Here is a 19,087-nt window from a genome sequence, read left to right as displayed (position 1 = left end):
AGAATATCATAAATTTTATTACACGCAGGTACATTAACGGATAATTCCGTTAGAGAATAAACATTAATTAGTTTAACGATGAAAATGGGACGAATAAAGAAACTCTTTCATTCGTTATTTGATCGGAATCGTTTTAACGTTCTACAGATGAGTGGCTATATGAAATGCGACTATAATCGTAAAACGATGAAGAGGGTGTCGATAGAATAGGGATACTTTTGTGCTATCTGACTCAATTATGTCGCAAAACCGATTGTTTTGCTTTAGAGAAGAGAAAATTAACGCTTGAACGGCGTCAAACGAATGCACGCCGCGTTATTATCACGTTCTGGTAAATTTTAGACATAATCCTTTGAGCATCACGAAATTACCGTGTGACCGCGTTTCATCGCAGATAAGATGGTTGCTGAAATTACTATTCACGAGATCGTGGCAATGTGGGCATTATGTCGAAGAAGATTGCGTGTCGTGGTTTGAAATTGTGATTGTGTTCGGCGAGTACGAAGCACGTCCCTATCTTCTGAACCTAGAATAGCGTTTTACTTTGTTGAAACAACGATTAAGAACTATACCGGGAGATCTCCTTAGCCAATATTCTGCCACGTTAAATTAGAAAATAGAAGAAAATCGGCTCGTTAAACGTTTGAACACGGACAAACAGATCAATTAACAATTACACGAAGGTAAGAGACACTTCTTAGATATACTTCTCAGACTTCTATACATGTACATTTATCGACGTTGCAGATATTCTCGTCTTTTTGATACTTAAATTGTACGTCGTTTGTTGCTACTATGTACACTCGGAAAATCCTCTTCTAGATCCATTTTTCAAAATTTCAGGAAGGTGGAACGAGTCACGGGGGAAAACGACCGAATTTAGTATATTTTTAACGATCGAGAGAATTTATTCGCAAAAGAGATACTTAGAACGAGAGAACGTCAAAGGGAATTCTATGTAAGATAATTCTTTCGAATGACAAAAATCCTTACCAGCGATCTTCATCTTTAACAGAATATTCTATCGTATTTCTTTGTCAAAATTGATTTTTCTAACGATCGACTGCATTCGAAAGTGCACTCAATTTTAATTATTTCTCTTTAAAAGATTTGTGCAGGTTACCGAAACATCAAAGAATATACATGTAAAATGTCGATCGGAAAAATTGTATAGCTTCTTCGTAAAAAATTCCAAAAGACTCTCGAAACTCTAACGATCGGGCTGCTCGCGGTTCGCTGATCAGCATACTAAGAAGTTGAACGAAGTTAAGCGTGGTGTGGGAGTGATTAACTTAGATGCGTGTCTTATCCCTTCAAAGAGCTTACTTTTCCTTAAACTCGTTCGTTGCATAATTACGTAAAACTTAATTCTCCACGTCCTATACTCGAACTTGCATCGTGTCGTGTCACTCACAGTTCGTTCGTGGAAATTATCCCAAGGACCTATTAGAGTAACTCTAAAGTAAGATAACTTTCAGCTTTGCAATCTGTAAGCAAAGTCCAGCGTTAAGTTCCACGAAGAGAAACCAAGATATTACGAAAGTGATACCCTTTTTGTAAAAGGTATTTTCAGAATTTTGAATAGATTATTCGCAAAATAGCATTGAGATACGAGTAGATTAAAGTCTATTCAATTGCAGATGGAACAGAGTGGTTCGTTTAATTTTTTGAAAAGTCGTCTTTATAGCAGGAAATGGATAAATAATGCCGAAAGCGTTGCGTAGCGTGGAAATTGAAGTAAAATGGGGCAACCAGTGCCAGACAGTCAATGTCAATACCGATGTTCGATATAATTCTCGCTATGTTCCTTTGATCCTGTGACGAATATGGATATGACAAAAATTTTGTTGTCTCATGAAGCTAGAGATAAACTTCTAGTCGTGAAAATATTTCGCTATATAAAATCATGCACGAATAAACAAAAAGAAAAAACAGAAACAATTCTGCTTCTATCGACACCTGCGTATTCTTTGCAACAATCCTATTGTTCAAACAAGGTAACTATCGTTGAATGAATTGTTAAAATCTATTGGACAATGGATAAGATCGAAAAAGTTAAAGTATCCTTTTGCACTGCGAAAAAAAGACAAAATAATGACAAAGGTAGATGTTGATATATGTAAACCCGTCGATCGTCTTAAACGGTAAGAAATTGGCCAAAGCGTCAAGTAAACGGGAAGGATGTTCTTTCTTCTCGAAGACAAGGAAAGACAAGATGATACATCTCCTTCAGCCGGGACTCTTCGCGTTTCATTCGCACCATTTGTTTCATTCTAGCCATCGAGCAAAACAGAATGAGGGCAGGGCGGAACGATTTCCACGTCAGTTGCCGCCTTTTACTTCCAGCCAGGTACAACGATTTCGGACGCATTTCTCCGAGCGGAGGACGTGCAAATTATCGGACGTTGTTTTGCTGATACTCGTAGATAAATACGATTATGCTCATGGCCAGTCCGATGTACAGTATCCCAAACGGGATGAATAAATGTCGGATCGTGATCTTCCTATGCATCGTCGAGCCATTCAACACCAACGTCGGCCGTTTCTGCGACTGGTGTATGCTCTGATACCACTTTCCATAGAAACCGCCGTTGTTTAACCGGGCGAGAATGCTGTTTATACGACCACCATATGGAGATCCTGGAATAACGTTCACGTTTTACAATACAGCTGGAAATTTCGATCTGACAAACGACGTGTGGATATACATATAGCTGCGAATTGTAAGCGTTCGTTTAAATTTCTAAACCGAGTTAACGACATAAATGATATCGGCGAGATGGATGACGAGAAAGTAGAAGATAATGGTACATAGTTGTGATAATAATGAATCGATGGAGGAAGAGAGTGAAAGATAATCGGTGGTAGGGAATGCAGAATTTATCGATTAATCGCCGGTGGTGAGTGAATGAGTAAGGAAATGAGATAACTTGCAAAGGAGGTACCTGTCTGGGTTTTGCGGATATTTAAGAATTTAATATCGGTAGAGTAGAAGGTAGCGAGGAACGATAAGGATAAAAATGCGAAAGAGTAATCTCGAACTATGTTGCTCGAAACAATTAGCGGAACGATACTACGAATTCGCGCATATCGAGGAGGATTACTCTTCGGACAGTGGTGAAATAAAAATGTACGGATAACTGTCCTACGATATCCGATCCGCTAATCGTTTTGAACAATTTATTTGCTATACGAACCTTTTGTAATTATATTGGAGAGAATGTATTCCTTCGGACATTCGCTGACGACGTGTAGACTTTCCATTTCTTCCGCGCTGTATTTAAATGGCAGTGTCTCGAGTCGATGAAGATAACCAGCATCCTTCGCTTTAAATAATCTTCTATACACTTCCGATTTGTTCGCGTATTCTAATCTATCGTTTAGTTCTTTGATTATTGGCGATGTAATGTCAGTCAACGCGTCGTCGAGAACATCTCTGGTGTCGGTTAAAATCGTGAGACCTGCCAAGCATAATTCCAAGATTTACAAAGATGCGATAGCCATACCGTGTATATCATTTTTCTTCTTCAAGCATTTCGAGTCTATTACTATACAACTGAAACGTTAAGAATAATCACCTCTTTGTAAATAGATTTAAAAGAGATTAACTGAGAATAATTTCTTCTACGTTAAAGCGTAAAACGTAATAGATTAAGGAACAAAATGAATATTCAAAAATGGAATATTACCGCTTTCTTTCAGCTGCTCCAAGGTATTGATGTCCTCGTAATACATTCTTTTACTGAAACTAGAGGCAAGCTGAGAAGTGATAAGCCCATTAAGGATCAAACTTAGAAACAAACTGCACATCATCAACAACCTCTCGGGGAACCAAGCCTGGCCCAATTTAAAGGGCTGCATCAGTTGAAATACGACTTTTGTTAACCACGTGACAAAGGACAAACACATTTCGTTGAATCGCTTCGAGCGGCCTTTCTTCGTTTTTATCGTCGATCGAACATTTGGCGTTTTCTCGACTAGGTAAATTCTGTTAGCAAAACGAGAATAATCATCGTATGCAATAAATAGTTCTAATACTCTTTCATCTCCTCCTCTTTTATATTATAATCGAGCCTGGTGAATGACGAGATTCGTAAAAAGAGAAACAAATTGACGTTCAAATAGGGAAATTAATGTAGGATTCGTTAAAACGTTGACGCGTATTATATTTATCGGGCCAATTTTACCACTTTCTATCGTTCCGCAATGCCAGAAGAAATTTTATTAAAAACGATTTCGAGCAACCGGGGAATTGAAATGATATCAACTTGTCTAAATCAAAGTCTTCCTTTAAATATTTTTTAAAATATAACTTTCATATTTTAAAATTACTTATTACTTATTATATGAAATATAAACGAAGAACTTGATAAAACTCGACAGTTTTTGCGACCGTTTTATATACTCACATATATCTCTTTATGATAAAAGCTCGAACCGTTTTCATCCGTACTAACTCTATCTCATATCTCTCCCTTTCGTACTTTGTGTAAACTCATATTTTATTCAAACAATGACTCGCCAATACGCAAGCGAAATATCGATGTATCCTGGCAAGCGAATACGACAATTCCTCGCAATCTCTCCTTTGCCTTTGATGAAATCTTTCGAAAGGTAGAGAACCAACAGACTGTACATTTCGTATTTTCAGCACTTACTCACCCGTGTGCTTCGCCATACGTTTGCTTCTTCGTAAATTTTGGAGCGATTTTGACCACGCCTCCGTTTCGATTCTTGAGGAAGTAAAATCCAGTCGGATATTCGCAGCAGAAAAACACTGTTCCGCCTCGTCGAATAGCATCGAACCTTTCGTTCTTCAAAATCGTATAAATCATCGAGATAACGAAGTGCGTGACGAACACTAACAACCAGGCTCCTCCGGTGAAGATCTTGACGATCACAAGATAATCAGGGATTGGTGGTGCTTTAGGAACAAGCACGCATAATTTGTCGCTGGTAATCGGCGTCGTAAACTCCAGCTCCCTGGTGAAATAGTCTTTAATGAAAAAATGATTGAACGATACGTCTGCAAACTTATAGACCAAGTGTCCAATAGTCCCAAAAAATACTCCGTTCTCTTCCCAGCCGAATCTATCTTTCGATCTAATTAGAACGAACGTCACGTTCATCATTTTACAAACTTCTTCGAGATATTTGAAATCTAATCCAGAAAATTGGCCGTTCTGGAAAGATATCGTGCTCGTTTCGAAGATGGAGATTTTTAACGGGGATAATTTAAAGTCTCTTCTATCCTTGATGAAAAAATCTGATATATCGGTGGTATTTGGTCCGTTGATCAACAGAAAACCGTCCCTGTTCGATTGAACACAGTTCCAATCGCAGCTGGTGTTAACGCTATACCCTGTTTGACGAGCAGCGTAATCGAAAGGGTCGTATCGAATCACTTTGTCAGCGGCGAACAAAAGCAGCTTATAAACCCTTCTAAATCTCCAAAGCCTCTCGAACGCCCACTTGCAGAATCTCTCGTATACCGATGAATCGGAGAATTGTAGACCCTGTTCTTGAAGAATATAGAAATTTTCTGGATGCCAGAACGACATCAAATGCGGAGAACTAAGGATATCCCTGAGATGATCCACGTTCGAGAACAACAGCAACACGCAACTTTCTGTATCTATGGTCTGATAATCGCGTCTCATGTTCTTGTACTTCAAAGACATTACATGTTTTAGGCTGACTAGTTTGGTGGAGACGTTTAAGCTGACTAGAATACCACGAGGAACATCAAACGCACGATGGTACTCGTAATCATCGAATACCACGGTCAACACTTTCGTGTAACTGGTCATGGCCCACTTTTCTACAAAAGGATATAAGTTGGAATAGTTGTCCGAGTAATTCGGTTCGAACAATTCGCAAGCGACACGGAATAGGATGGTCGCGGTCAGCAACATGACGGCGAACTTCCTGCACATCTTCCGAAAGCGTTACAGGCTGCAACCAGGAATCGGATTTTTCGACGACAACGCGTTAGAAGGGCTGGGATTTGCGAGATTCTTGATGTTTTCGATGTAATCGTAGTCCCGGTATACAGGATGATTCGATCGTGGTGTCTGGAAATTTACCATCACATACTTTTGTTAGGAAGTTAGATACAATTACCATTGCATATAATTATAAAAGATTTTGAAAATTTATATTTATCGACCTCTTCTTTTAATCGTAAATCATCGCCGTATACATAAAAGTTGAATCAGCTTGTACATTCGATAGATTTTCAAAGTAACAAGGGATCGACAGAATCATGTCAAAAAATCCGCCGTGGCGTCGCGAAGGTCGGGCTTGACAGCAGCCAATCCAATGGTTCGAAATTCACCGAGCATCCAGTTAATTCAAGGAAGCCAGTTAATTCTCTCGACCCAATAAACTCCTTCGACGCTCGGTCGTGGATCGCAAATCAGCTTGGCGTCGAGTTCGAAACTTTATTATCTCCCTCGAAACCATTTAACGAATCCCAAAGCAAACACAGTTTCGCTCAGGATTCCCTTTAAAAATTCATCGGTTGTCAGATCGTAGTTTCTTGCCAAAAATTTCTCAGTTTGATTCTAAAATGAAACTGTCTATCGATCAATGTCGATGTACTCGTATGAGAATTAATTCGAGATAACGGCTCTCCGATTAGAGTCCAACAATTCGAATTAAATCTTCGTTTCTGTTTCGAACAGAAACTCATTTCGTATGGTTTAACGCGTTTAATTATTCGCCTCGTTATAATAACTTTACCACGTCAAATTCGACAACAGACAATTCTGTGCTTCTCGCAAGCTTCGTTGGGCGAAAGGTTGGTTTTGTGGCTTCTTTGTTGGATGGCTGATAATTGCTTGGGTCGTTTCCAATAGCAAGCCTCTTTTTCCTTTCTGCTTCGTGACGAATAGCCAATTTGTTCGGGATTAACGAGTCGGGATAAGAATTAAGAACGACTTGTGGAAACAGAAGTCGTATTTCTCGAAGGCTGTAGGTAATGATAGGTAATTACTTTACAGTGTGTTCTATTGCCGATAAGAACGACATTTGTCGTTTCTCGTCGAGAATTTATCGGATATCATTTTAATCGTGGTTACAGTTTTAATTACGGTTGAAACAAGAGTTCTGTTTCGTAACGTATCGATGGAAATCGAGACGAAGGTGGTAACAAGAAGCGAAATACTAATAACTTGTTTAATATTTTCGTTAATCGTTATCGATAATGATGTTTAAGAGTGTCCGCGTCTTTCAGATATTTGACGTTAGTTGGAAGGTTTTACGCGAAGGAGTTAGTTGTTAGTCGAGAGTTCGCGCGAACAAAGGGATTGATGTAAAATCCTTCGAACAGCGTAGGTGGTATTATCGTAAATGCGATTACGTCATATTCTGACGAAAGAGTTATTTTGGATATTAGAAGATCAAACTTCACGGTGACTCCTGTTGTAACCTATTTTGTTGTCCCGCGTTATTTATCTCTTATATATTCGCTCTTCTGATAATAAAGGGAATATTAAGTAGGAAGAATCTATAATAAAAAAGAAAGAGAACGAAACAACCGACTAAGCGCAGTCATACAACGAAAAGACGTAAGATAGGAAAATGAAGAGCACAAAAAGAAAATACAATGCAATGCGAGCATAATAAAAGTTATAACGATGTTTAGTGGTATTATTTGCAACCGTGAATGTAGTTTGATGTCTGGAATCAAAATCTTCTTGTAACAAAAAGGACAAATTGACAGATTTGTATATTTGCCTGACAATTGCTTCGACATTTGACGATTTTACTTTTATATTGAAAGATAAAATATTCTACGTTAAACGGAGAAGAGCTATTTGAAGAAAGTTAATATGAAATTCAAAAAGCAAGGAAAGTTGGAACTCTGTTACTTCTAGAAGCGTTCTGTCCGATCGTTTCACTTCATCTTGCAACTTTATCATTTCCGTCGAGGGACGCTGCGTTCTTTTTACATTATTTGAATTAGAACGGTACATGTTTCGATGCTTTGTTAACGTCAGGATTTGTGATGTTGTAACGTTTCACTATGGTCGCAGCGAGTAAGTTTTTTGTACAAAAACTTTTGCAAACAGTCACGAACTCTTTTTTGTGCAGGGTGAACAAACGAATGGGAAAAAACGTCCAATAAAGACAGATTAGAAAACTTTCAGAGAACGCTGTTCGAACTGATGATTATTTTTTTTGGAATACCAGAAAAAACTATAGAAGTCTGCTGAAAAAGTTATTTAAAATGAAATTTTACGAGTTTTCTTTACAGCAATTAATTTCGAGTAAACCGTTAGCTTTAGATAATCGTTAGTCTATTGATCCAATACCGTTATGATAGTTTAAGTTAATTCTAACAAGAATTAGAGAAATAAGTGTTAAAACGTTGAAGGAGAAATATTAATGCTGTGTATCGTAAAGATTATGTACCGTTGTAAGTCTGATTGATAGCTGGGAAGCATTCGAAACTGAAAGAATTAAATACATACTACTACAATATTGTTATGACGATATAAAATTGTTGTTAGCATGTTCATACAGAAACCAGCAAATTAAATGCAAATAATATTTAATTATCGTCTCCACACGTTTGAATCAATTCGAACCGGATTTCACGCGAGATACATGATTAATTGCTGCAAACATTATCATTTTTTGCTCTCTCAAAACCGATTTCATTCGAAACAGAGGCGTAACAAAACTACAATTAAAAAAAAGAACAAAAATTACCAGGACGTATTTTAAATTCTAAAGTATCGATTGAAATTGCTCCATTGCCTGTTTCCATTTCCTGTTTCCACGTTCACGTCATCGCGTCATCCAACGTTACAACCCAGAGCAATCTACTGCTTGCAAAATTCTAATCAAAGGTACTTTAAATCATGTTATCTGCGATGTACAATAATTAGCGCACGGAAACTTCATATTCTTCAAAGAGCTCTAATGAACGAATACGCGTAGCCCGGTGGTATTCATGCGTACACGTTAATCATTATGAGACGCCGACTTCCATTAATTACACCACGTTGAGTTCTACCGATATTTATACAGAGAATCCACGCGGGGGAATAGAGGCGCGAAACTTTTCCTATCGTATTACATAGTTATATGATTACATCATAAATGTGAAGTGCTTAATAAAATGGTAGGGCGCGTTCATCGGATACGGTTTAACCGGAGATATTTCCGAGAGAGTGGCGCGTTTTAGGTTTCCAATAAACTCTGGATTAGAGTTCGTGAGCGTCGAAACGGAAACAATAAGCGAACGAATCAACAATGTTTCCTCGTCTGTGCCGCAGACGGGCAGATAACACAAATCGAATGACCCCGGGGTGATTCGAATGCAAAGTAGCATCGTTCGAGCCTCTGTTAAGTTGGGGTAGCACGGAATTTAATCGAGTCCTCGGTTGTTGTCGTTTTCAAACCGAGAGCTTTTGAAAGTAAAGTAATCCCAATTTGCTAGGTCGATGTCAGGCTTGAATGATTAATCGCTCGATTCCACGAGCATACGAGGAAAGAGAAAGAGAAAGAGAGAAAGAGAGAGAGAGAGAAAGAGAATCGGAATTTATATAAAATAAGCAAAGGTGAATTCTTCTCGATACGATCCTTTTATGTAAGGAAAGCGGAAGATAAATAGAGTAATAATATAATTAGTACGAATTAAGGTACTCCTAGCTGATCGAACGATCGTCAACATGAGCGAAACTTTGGTAGAGTAAGCTATTTGAAACTCTTTCTCTATCTCATCGTAAATAACGAGAAAGAGAGTAAGGAGAAACTTTTGTAATTCTTTTAGAAACTGCCCCGGAGCCGATCGCGCGCTAGCTGTTACATGACAGAGGGATGGAAAGTTGCGTAAGCAGGAAACGGGTGTCATTTATCGGCAACGTTATTGTGTCAGCTGCAAGGATTTTCAATATTTCCTTGGCAAGTTTACATGAGGCAACGCGAGTATTTTTTTAGTACAGAAAAATGGACAAGCAAAAGGAAAGAAGAATAAAGGAAGAAACTTACACGACTTCTCTTTCTTTGTGAAGGAGTTCTCGACTGCCACTTGTTATTTCACCTTGCCTCGTTGATTAAACGAGGAAAAATCGTGAAAAAGATCGCAGAAAAATCGGAAAAAGAGATGGAAGGAAAAGCGAAGAAAGGCTGCGATATCAAGGATAAGGTGAAATCTCTCGAGACAAACTTCGAGGCTACACTGAAACTTTCACTACGAGTTCGTGGCAACACACGTTAGAATCGAAAGCGATCTGATAAGCGGATATTACAAGGGGATCGGTATCGTGTAGATCTGTTTGCGTTCGTAGTAGACCGTCGACATTTTAAATAGGATTTAGAAGATATATTTTATGCGGTCCTCGATAACTATCTGTATCGTGTTCGTTGAAGAAGGTTTTATAATTCACCACAATTGCCATGATCGTAGATATCGTGTCATTTAGGACAAACCCTTACATCATGTAAGTAAATACACACACGAAGAATCAGTTTGTTTTACGGAGAACGTGTCACGAATGCACATGTTTGTTGAGATGTGACACGTAGTTGTTAATTATTAATTGCACAAAATTACGCGTGTTTGCCTTCTCAATTTCCTGGAACTGCTCACTTTTATACGCTTGTACAATTTGTTTTAATGAACTGTAATTTTGCTCGAATTTGTTATGCGTATGTAACTAAAAAAATTGAATATTTATTCGTTTCATGAAATATTTAATATTCGTTTAATGAGTCGAGCCGAATTCTAAAATAAAATTCAACCCCACTTTTCAAAATCGCCCTGATATCTTTCTGATTGAAACGCCAACCATCGATCTGACCATCATTTTCTTATACTACTGCAGCAGGTATCCGAGCTATCGCTATTTAACCGGAATAGCGTCGATGTTCGAAAAGAGACAGGAGTTGAGACTGTAGGTATATTAATTTCCCTGATTGTGTGTAACTTTCAGCTGAATGCCGGGTAAAGCAAACTTGCGGTAACGCGATGCCTGGGTCGTAACTTTGATGTTTATCTTTCCGAAGAAGATCCAAGATCGGTCGATCGCAAGCGAATGGAAAATTGCGTGTTTCTGTTTGATCTTTAAAACGACGAACGCTCCAAACCTTCGCCAAAATAGCAGTTCAAAATTGTATCATTTATCATGTTTGATTTGTAACCGAATGTAGAATCTTTGGTTGGCATTTAATTAATAAACTTGTGAAAATTCTGTTGTATGTAATATACATTTCCACCAAATTATGTTTCACTTTCGTATTCTATTATAGACAATAGAGCCACTTTGATCAGATTTGAGGGATAACTTCGGTAGCTTGGGACGCTGAATTTCGAAATGCAGTTCGAGCAATTCTACAAAGTTCGACCGATGTTATTTATAGGAACAACGTTGCAAATCCCGGCACGTTTCCTCAGCGAACGGACGAATTCGAGTAAAAAGTGAAATTTCATTCAGGTGAAACTTTGAAGTGCTTTAATTTAATGAGCACGTTAAATATATTCGACAGACTACTCTTCGGAAAGGAGCAGCTGTTTCCTTCCTTCGTTGTTCGGATACAAATAGCTTTTAATTTAAATCGTTTGTTACGACTAGTTTACCAATGGATTTAGGTAGATTCATTCTCGTTTCTCGTCATAATTTCATCATGATTAAACGATCCTAGTCGACATTAATCAAAACCTTTTTCAAGGCTTCTTCTCTTTTTCTTTCCTTCTCCTTTCTTCGAGAGCGAAAGCAAATATCTTACCACATTAATTCTCTTTCCTAATGAGTTTGCCTGACACTTCTGTTTCGTGGACAGGCATAATTCAAACTTTCCTAATTCTGGGAACACGACACGTGATCTTCCATCAAAATGAAATTCCGAAATAAGTTAAGGAGATTTTGGCAAATGTTGCGCAGTTTCGTGACCGATCGGTAATTCGTCAAGGAATAATTTGTCGAAGTTCGTGGCAAGTTCTTAGCCGATTCATTGTAGGCTTTGCAAAACTTTTGAGTGTCACAAGATTAAGTGAGCTATCGGTCTGCAAGAGCCTGAAAGAATGTTTCACTGAAAATGACGAAAACATCACGAAAGACTGTGCATGCAACATTCAATAAGATCGTAATTTTATAAAGATAAATGCTTTCCGAATCTTCTTTACATTTTGTTGCAAATTTTACGGATGACTTAGTACTTTGTTGAATTAACGTATGCGACTAAAAATATAAATATGATAGACGTGACAGTACGTACCACAAGCTGCGATATATTTTCACGTTGTCTGTACGCGTGATTGTAGTTGCTATGAAAGGATTAATACCGATTGTTACAATTGACTGAATGTTGGATTTTAGAAAGCCTATAATATTTTTATTATACACCAATGGCGTGTCGATTTCTCATAATAGAGACAGTTACATGGAAAATGTAACTTCGACATAGAATGGGTAACAATACCGTTAATTTAATCCTAGCTTACTTGCATAATTCACTCGCTAACTGACATATGATAAATACGCAATCAACAAATTTTTAATCGAATTCGGGTAGAATTTCAAATTTCGAGCCGTGTGTAATATTCGTTTTAATGAAGACTAACTAGTTCCCGCGTTCGATAACCCCAAATTGCCGGTAGCATACGTTGGCCAACTGAATTGCTCCATACTTCTATCTGTTACCAGTCAGTGATATTCTACAAAAATTACTCTCTTTTCGATATTCGCTGGCACACGCGTGCTTCTCGATAGGAATATTAAGAATGCAGAATGCAAATTTTTTTGGCGAAATATTTTCCGGTAGCCTGATTTTCTGGTGAAATGTTCGTAAACATACGTGTTTGCGCGAATAATTGCGATCGAACGAAATAAATAGAAAAACGTATTAGATGTACAAACATTCACGAGTTTTTCTTTCGCGAACGAACGCAGAAAAACAAGCCGAATTTTGTTGCAAAAGTTAGATTCGACAGAGCCAAGAAACAAGGAGACTACTACGCCTTTCATTTAGCTACAAGCGAAGCATTTTTCATTTAATTCGAGCGACGTTTGATCTGTTTTTTAGCGAGTCTATTTGTCCAGTTCTTTTGTTCGATCTATCGCGAGTGAAATGAGGAATATGTTTAACGAAAAAGAAGGGGGAAATAAATTGAAAGGAACGAGAAATTTATATTCGATACGAAACTTTTAAGTCAAATTTTATATAAAATAGAAGTCGCGTCGTTGTTCGTCAATTATTTATTTAGTTCTTCTGTTCGATCTGTCGCGAGTGTCAAATTGAGACGAGGAATATGTTTAAAGAAACCGAAAGAGGAAATAAATTAAAACGAACGAGAAATTTGTATTCAACGCGAATCTCTCGAATCGCATACAAAATACAAGTCGCGTAGTTGTTCGTTAACAACATTTGTAACTAGTATTCAGGCTTCGAACTCGTGTGGTTTTACAAATATATCATCTCTTTCTATGTAGCATAAAAACTTGCATGGAATACTTGGAACTCCATAATGGTTTGTTAACGAATACGACCATTTGCTTAATTACATTGCGGGGGTGGATGATTTTTCGTAAACGCAAGAAAGTTAATTAATCAGGCAAATGGGTGGATCGTAATATTGTGATATGGGGTTCCCGGTAAACCTGCCGTGGAAGAATAAAACAAACGAAAATGTATGTATATTTCTATTCGTTATCATGAGCATTTCTATTATCGCGTAAACTGGATTTAATTGTAGACGCTGAATCAGTGATGCAAAATAATCCAGCGAAAATCCAGCGAAATTTTTTAATGCTCTTTAATGAAAGATGTTGAGTGCAGAGATTCACAAACTTAATTATAGCGTGTAGTTAAACGGAATGGACAAAAGGACAAAAGGGAAAATTATGCGAGATGAAAGCCTTTTGTGCTATCTAACTTCAAAAAATTAAATGTCAGTGTATAAACAGGAATTTTCTTCAAAGATTCGAAAGGGCAACGATGTCGGACCTATAAAGATAATTTTAGGAAACTCGACGAATGACTGTTTCAGATTTAATTTTATACAGGAGATGATTAATCGATCAAGATAAATAATTACGATTCCTACACGCTACGAACAAGATATGCAACGAAGAAACTATCGTATAATGAATACAATGAAACTATATATATACAACTACCGAAGAAAGGGACGAAGATAAAGGAGAGAAAAGCGAACGAGAACTGGTCCTAAAGAATTAAATAATTCGATTGACGAGAATGAAAAATTTATCCGCTATATTACTAAGGAATATTATAACATTCTTATTGAGTTAGTAGTATTTTCATGTTTTATTAGAAGTTATTTAACCTTATATTTCTCTTGTTTCCCCTCTTTTAATCAGAGAATCCTTTCCTTTATTCTTCAAATATTCTAATATTTTTTTCTTTCTTCCGATTCCAAATTGCTCCACGCAATTTTCTCAATATTCAATTTTATTTCCTACTACTTTCATTCACTTCGAAAATATTTACCGGACAAAACAAAATAAATATAGGATAAACTATCGAGCGAGTGTAACTATATGATAAAAAAAAATTTCGCTCGGAGAAAGCCACGCTTAACGGTATATCTCTTAACTTTGTCGGACGTTTTATTTATCCCGAGCCTTGTATCCCATTTAAAAATTTCTATGCTTCATTTTCTCCTCCTTTTCTCCGCTTTACATTTCGCTTTCAATCATCTCCGCTGTTGATTAAACTGACAGTCTCGGAGGACTTTAACTAAATGCATCAAACAACAATGCTGGCTTGTTGTTGGCACAAAGGACTATCTGTCAACGAGACTGTTCATCGGATGTCTGTAATTGCAAGCGTGGATGCTGGGCGTCGTGGAGCACCATGGTTATCGCGCAGGCTCCTTCTTGGTGCGAGACAGGCCACTGAGAGGCAGAGCGAAGGATCCTCGTGAATTTTCACCAGTAACCCCGTGACCATCAAACCGTTTTCGACGTGTACCACTTGTCTGTCCTACTGCCGCTTCGTGGTTGGTAACCGAGTAACCTGTTGCCATAGCGAAATGATCTTCATATCAGAGCTATATGTCGTTAATTTCAACCTGTTTCAGTGCTGTTTAATTAAATATTAATTTAAAAACTGTCAATAGAATCGCGCTAAGAATCGCCACGAAGACTCGATATGGATTGAATTACGAGATCGAGCTTGATTAAATAAATAATAGTTAGTGCAAATATTTTTTTCATTTTTTTATTGCAATTAATCTTTTGCAATAAAAATATTTTTTTTAATAATAAAAATCGTTTATTGAGATTGCAGATTTTTTTATAGAAACATAGATGCCGATATATCTGGCTTAGTTTCTTTGTTAATTTTCCACGTTTGTAAATCACGGACTTTTCTTCTTTTTTTTTTCAATTTCGTTTCGCTATCTTCACTTCGCCATTTCTTACAACGAAGTAACCTGTTGCGTAGCAATCCGTTCTGAAGAGGAATTTACAGAGAACAATATATCGAAGAAAGGCGCGGGATCATTTCGCCTGCCGCGACACTCTCGCGTCTTCTATTTAGTACTATAATACCGTGTGCTTGTGTGAAACATTGGCGACGGGACGTGATATCGGTACGCGCGAGAAAGACAAAGATACTTCGATTTATGAGAGCCAGCTTCAACAAGTGCACCTGAATTAAAATTTCAAAGCAGACGAATGAATCATAGACAAGCAAGTATGATCCATTTTTTAATTTAAGCATGTTTAATGTTTCCATTAATTTTATAATTATTCAATTGACGAATTCAATACGGACATGAAATTATTGAATTATCGTGTGTACCTATCGTGTAGCTCTTTATCCGCAATTTAACTAGACTTTAATTCAATTTTAATCTATCGCAATTTAGATAAATGGAATTAACCGAGAAAAATAAACATTATCTGTCCTTAAAATGTAGAGGTAATAATTTAAAAATAACATGCTAGAATCGCCACCTTGTCCGTAGAAAATAATGAGACATAACAATCTGACGGTCATCTGCTATCATTTTCTACAATCCACAAGCAGAAACATACAGCAAACAAGTAGATGGAATGCATGCGAAATTAATAAAAATATAGCCCATGCTGGTAAACGAATGAAAACCAATTTCGTTGCGCGACAATATAAGATATCGTGCGACGAAGATAATTATATCAAAACAAAGAATTAGAAAATAATATTTTGTTAACATTATTTCCCAACGAATTCTCTCCAAATATTTCCAAATATTTAGACAATTCTGTTCCCGAATAAATTACCTTGAATTAATGGAGCAGTAAAATCAACATACGAAAAAATTCAATGAAATCGCAATTCACCAAGCTATTCAAATAACTCGTACTCATGAATAAAATACAGACTATTAAATATTTTTCTCGAAGGAATTGGAAATCAAAAGAACTTGTATAATCTTCGATGGCAATCGTTCAACGATACATTAGTGTCTACCATCGTGATTCATCATGGTCCGTTGTTTAGACAATTACGCTAATGCGAAATCTTGATAATGAGGCTACACGTTGAAAAGATTTCTTGTCAAGGTTTCTTAATTCGATTATGGATCACCTACGAAATAATGAAGTTATTAAGTCGAGAATAAAATCTCCGTTGCCAGAAATGTGTCTCTGGCCCGTGACGTTTAGGACCACAAAGAAGTAAAATAAACCATCCATTAATAATCATTAACGTCACCTCGTCTCGACACGAACCTTAGTTTTAGGATATCAACCCTGTCCTCCCTTCACACTTCTTCGTACGATCCTTCTCGAGTGTATTTACTGTTTTCCTTATTCTGCAATTCCGATTAGTTCGATGGTTATCAGGTCTACTTTATTTTTTATAATTTTGTATTTTTTGATCGCATTGCATGCAACCGGATATTAGATATTTTCGGAAGTGTCAGATACAATTTTTTTTAAAGCTTTTTCATCCTACTCAACTCCTCTACATATATATAGAATTATATATTATGAATCAAATTTCATGGGTGAATGATAAATTGAACAGTGATAAATAAAAGAAAGAAATGCTCGTCGTCCATTGTGATATGTTTGTTCATAATCTCCAATAGAATGACCAACTTGGTTTTGAATATACGGTAAAGTATCCGTTTCTCTGAATTCCTCTTTTATTCCTCGAACAACTTTTATCAAGGTTGGGCAAATCTCCCCTATTTGTGAAAGGCTCAGTTTAATTAACGTGGAATATTAATTACCGTGGATAAGATAACTTTTTAGATATATGTAGATATTTGTAAACCAAGTCCAATTCCTGGCTGTGAGGCCGAATAAACATTAATAATTAATAGTAATTACCATGTCACGTGGAAATATTATCGTTTTCTTCTTTTTAGTTGCGAATTTTCCAATATCCGATCGATTTTATAACCCCGCAACTTCCACCTATCTTTTTTACGCGAAAATTGAGAAAAATATCAAAGGGTGAGGAAAATTCGGAATCAGGTATGCTAATGTAAATTTATTCGAAAAATATATCGCCACACGTGAAATTACTTTTTTCGTGTTTCATACCTGTATTTTCCCAAACTTTTGGTAATGTTATGATAACAATTTTTATAATATTTGGCTCAGACACGTGTTGCACGTTAAATGTAAAAAGGACAAAGAGCAAAGAAAATATTGTGTTATCCGTAGAGAACCGTGTCCCATATAAGTAGATCAAAACGTCAAAGGAGCGTCCATTTGGGCGCATTTATGATTGATTCGATGCGTAGAAGAACCCGACCGGCTTCCATCACAGATTCATTCTCGATTCATGTATTGTATATTTTACGAGAAATGTGATATTGCTTTTGAAAGGGAACCGATGAAATACCTATAGTACTTTTCGATAGTCCTACTACTGCATATCTCTTTAACAGCGAGATATATTTTCATACACACAGAGGCTTTTCTTCGATTTCAAAGAGCATGTTCTATGTTTTTCATACTTCAAAATTAGATCTATAAACATTCTCACTTGAACACATTCCACACAGGTAATACCTTACGCGACGTTGGCTCTTTGTTATGTATATATATATATTTTTTTTCAATATATATATGTATATTGCTCTTCTAAAAAAGTGCTATTAGAAAATTTCTATTAGAAAGATTTCTGGTTTGTGCGAGGTCTGTCATAAAGCAAAACGTGGACTTCATTGACGAACTCGGAGCTCAAAGGTCTTATAAAGCAACTATATAAAACTTCTGTTTGCACGATGTCAATAATAATCGTAACAGGGTTTTGTTAAAAATCTTCAATATTGACACGATACTTTCCTTCAGTAAAGATAACAGATGAAAAAATTCAAGCGATATATAGTAATTTTATCCAATATTTTCTAGTAATATCCAATATTTAAGAGAAAATATTGGATCAAATTATTTTCATCAAGAAAATCGCGTTTCAAGGAACGTTAAACAACGTATTTCCTGCTATTAAAATACTGTCATCTTATCACACTGCTTTATTTAACTTCCTGAGTAATTTTGTAATGTAACGCACAAAACAGTCAACAGCAATTATTTGCAATTAGACGCAATTGTATCAACGCCACGTATATGCCAAGACTAGCGAGCACGATAACTATGCATCTTTACTTTTTCAATCGATAATCAAGTATTTGAATTACATCATCAGAATCCTCACTGACGAGTCAAGAAAATACAAATATGCTGCTTGAATCCGATCTATCCTGAGAAATAGAAATAATGAAAGGACATGAATAAGCGTGTATCTAGGAGCGAGTAATATGTAGTTCAGCCCAGTGGAGGCGTGTAAAAATACCATAAATAACGAACACGAAGAGAACAGCGAAGAATGCCGGAGAAATTATCGTGAAACGCAAATTGTATGCGCATTTTATATGTCAATGAGACGGAAACTAGCTAGCTCCGCTCCAGGTTTTCCACGGTGGATCGATAGACGTGTCGAAGCTTCTCCGCAGTGACGATGTGTCGTTGTTTCTCGTGTTCGTGATGCTTATTTCGATTTTCGTCTTTTCGCTGTTTCGACTTGCGTGATTCCTATCATCTACGATAAAAATCACGGAATGGCGGTTTGAAGACAACGTCGCTTTATCGACGTTTTGCCGATGTTTTTG

At 36.9% G+C, this 19,087-nt stretch overlaps 1 protein-coding gene across 1 annotated transcript; it reads right to left on the bottom strand.

The window, feature by feature from the left end:
* Positions 1 to 5: 5 nt before the first annotated feature.
* LOC117205082 lies at positions 6 to 6,184 on the bottom strand. Its single transcript, XM_033443159.1, has 4 exons — positions 4,687 to 6,184; positions 3,690 to 4,054; positions 3,198 to 3,461; positions 6 to 2,640 (listed from the first exon to the last, which is right to left on the bottom strand). The coding sequence occupies exons 1-4, from the start codon at positions 5,934 to 5,936 to the stop codon at positions 2,396 to 2,398; spliced, it is 2,124 nt and encodes a 707-aa protein (XP_033299050.1). The 5' UTR covers positions 5,937 to 6,184; the 3' UTR covers positions 6 to 2,395.
* Positions 6,185 to 19,087: the final 12,903 nt, after the last annotated feature.

Source organism: Bombus bifarius, unplaced genomic scaffold, assembly GCF_011952205.1.
Source record: "Bombus bifarius isolate JDL3187 unplaced genomic scaffold, Bbif_JDL3187 scf7180000007986, whole genome shotgun sequence".
Taxonomy (NCBI): Eukaryota; Metazoa; Arthropoda; class Insecta; order Hymenoptera; family Apidae; genus Bombus; species Bombus bifarius.
The sequence above is the reverse complement of the archived record's forward strand: the minus strand, read 5'-3'. Positions and strand labels throughout refer to the sequence as shown.

Excerpts from the sequence above, each read along its gene's own strand:
- LOC117205082 (XM_033443159.1), bottom strand. The coding sequence starts at position 5,936 with ATGTGCAGGAAGTTCGCCGTCATGTTGCTGACCGCGACCATCCTATTC. Across the intron at positions 4,055-4,686 it reads GCTCCAAAATTTACGAAGAA|AGGAGGAGATGAAAGAGTAT; the intron begins GCAAACGTATGG and ends ATAATATAAAAG. Across the intron at positions 3,462-3,689 it reads GGAGCAGCTGAAAGAAAGCG|GTCTCACGATTTTAACCGAC; the intron begins GTAATATTCCAT and ends TATGCTTGGCAG.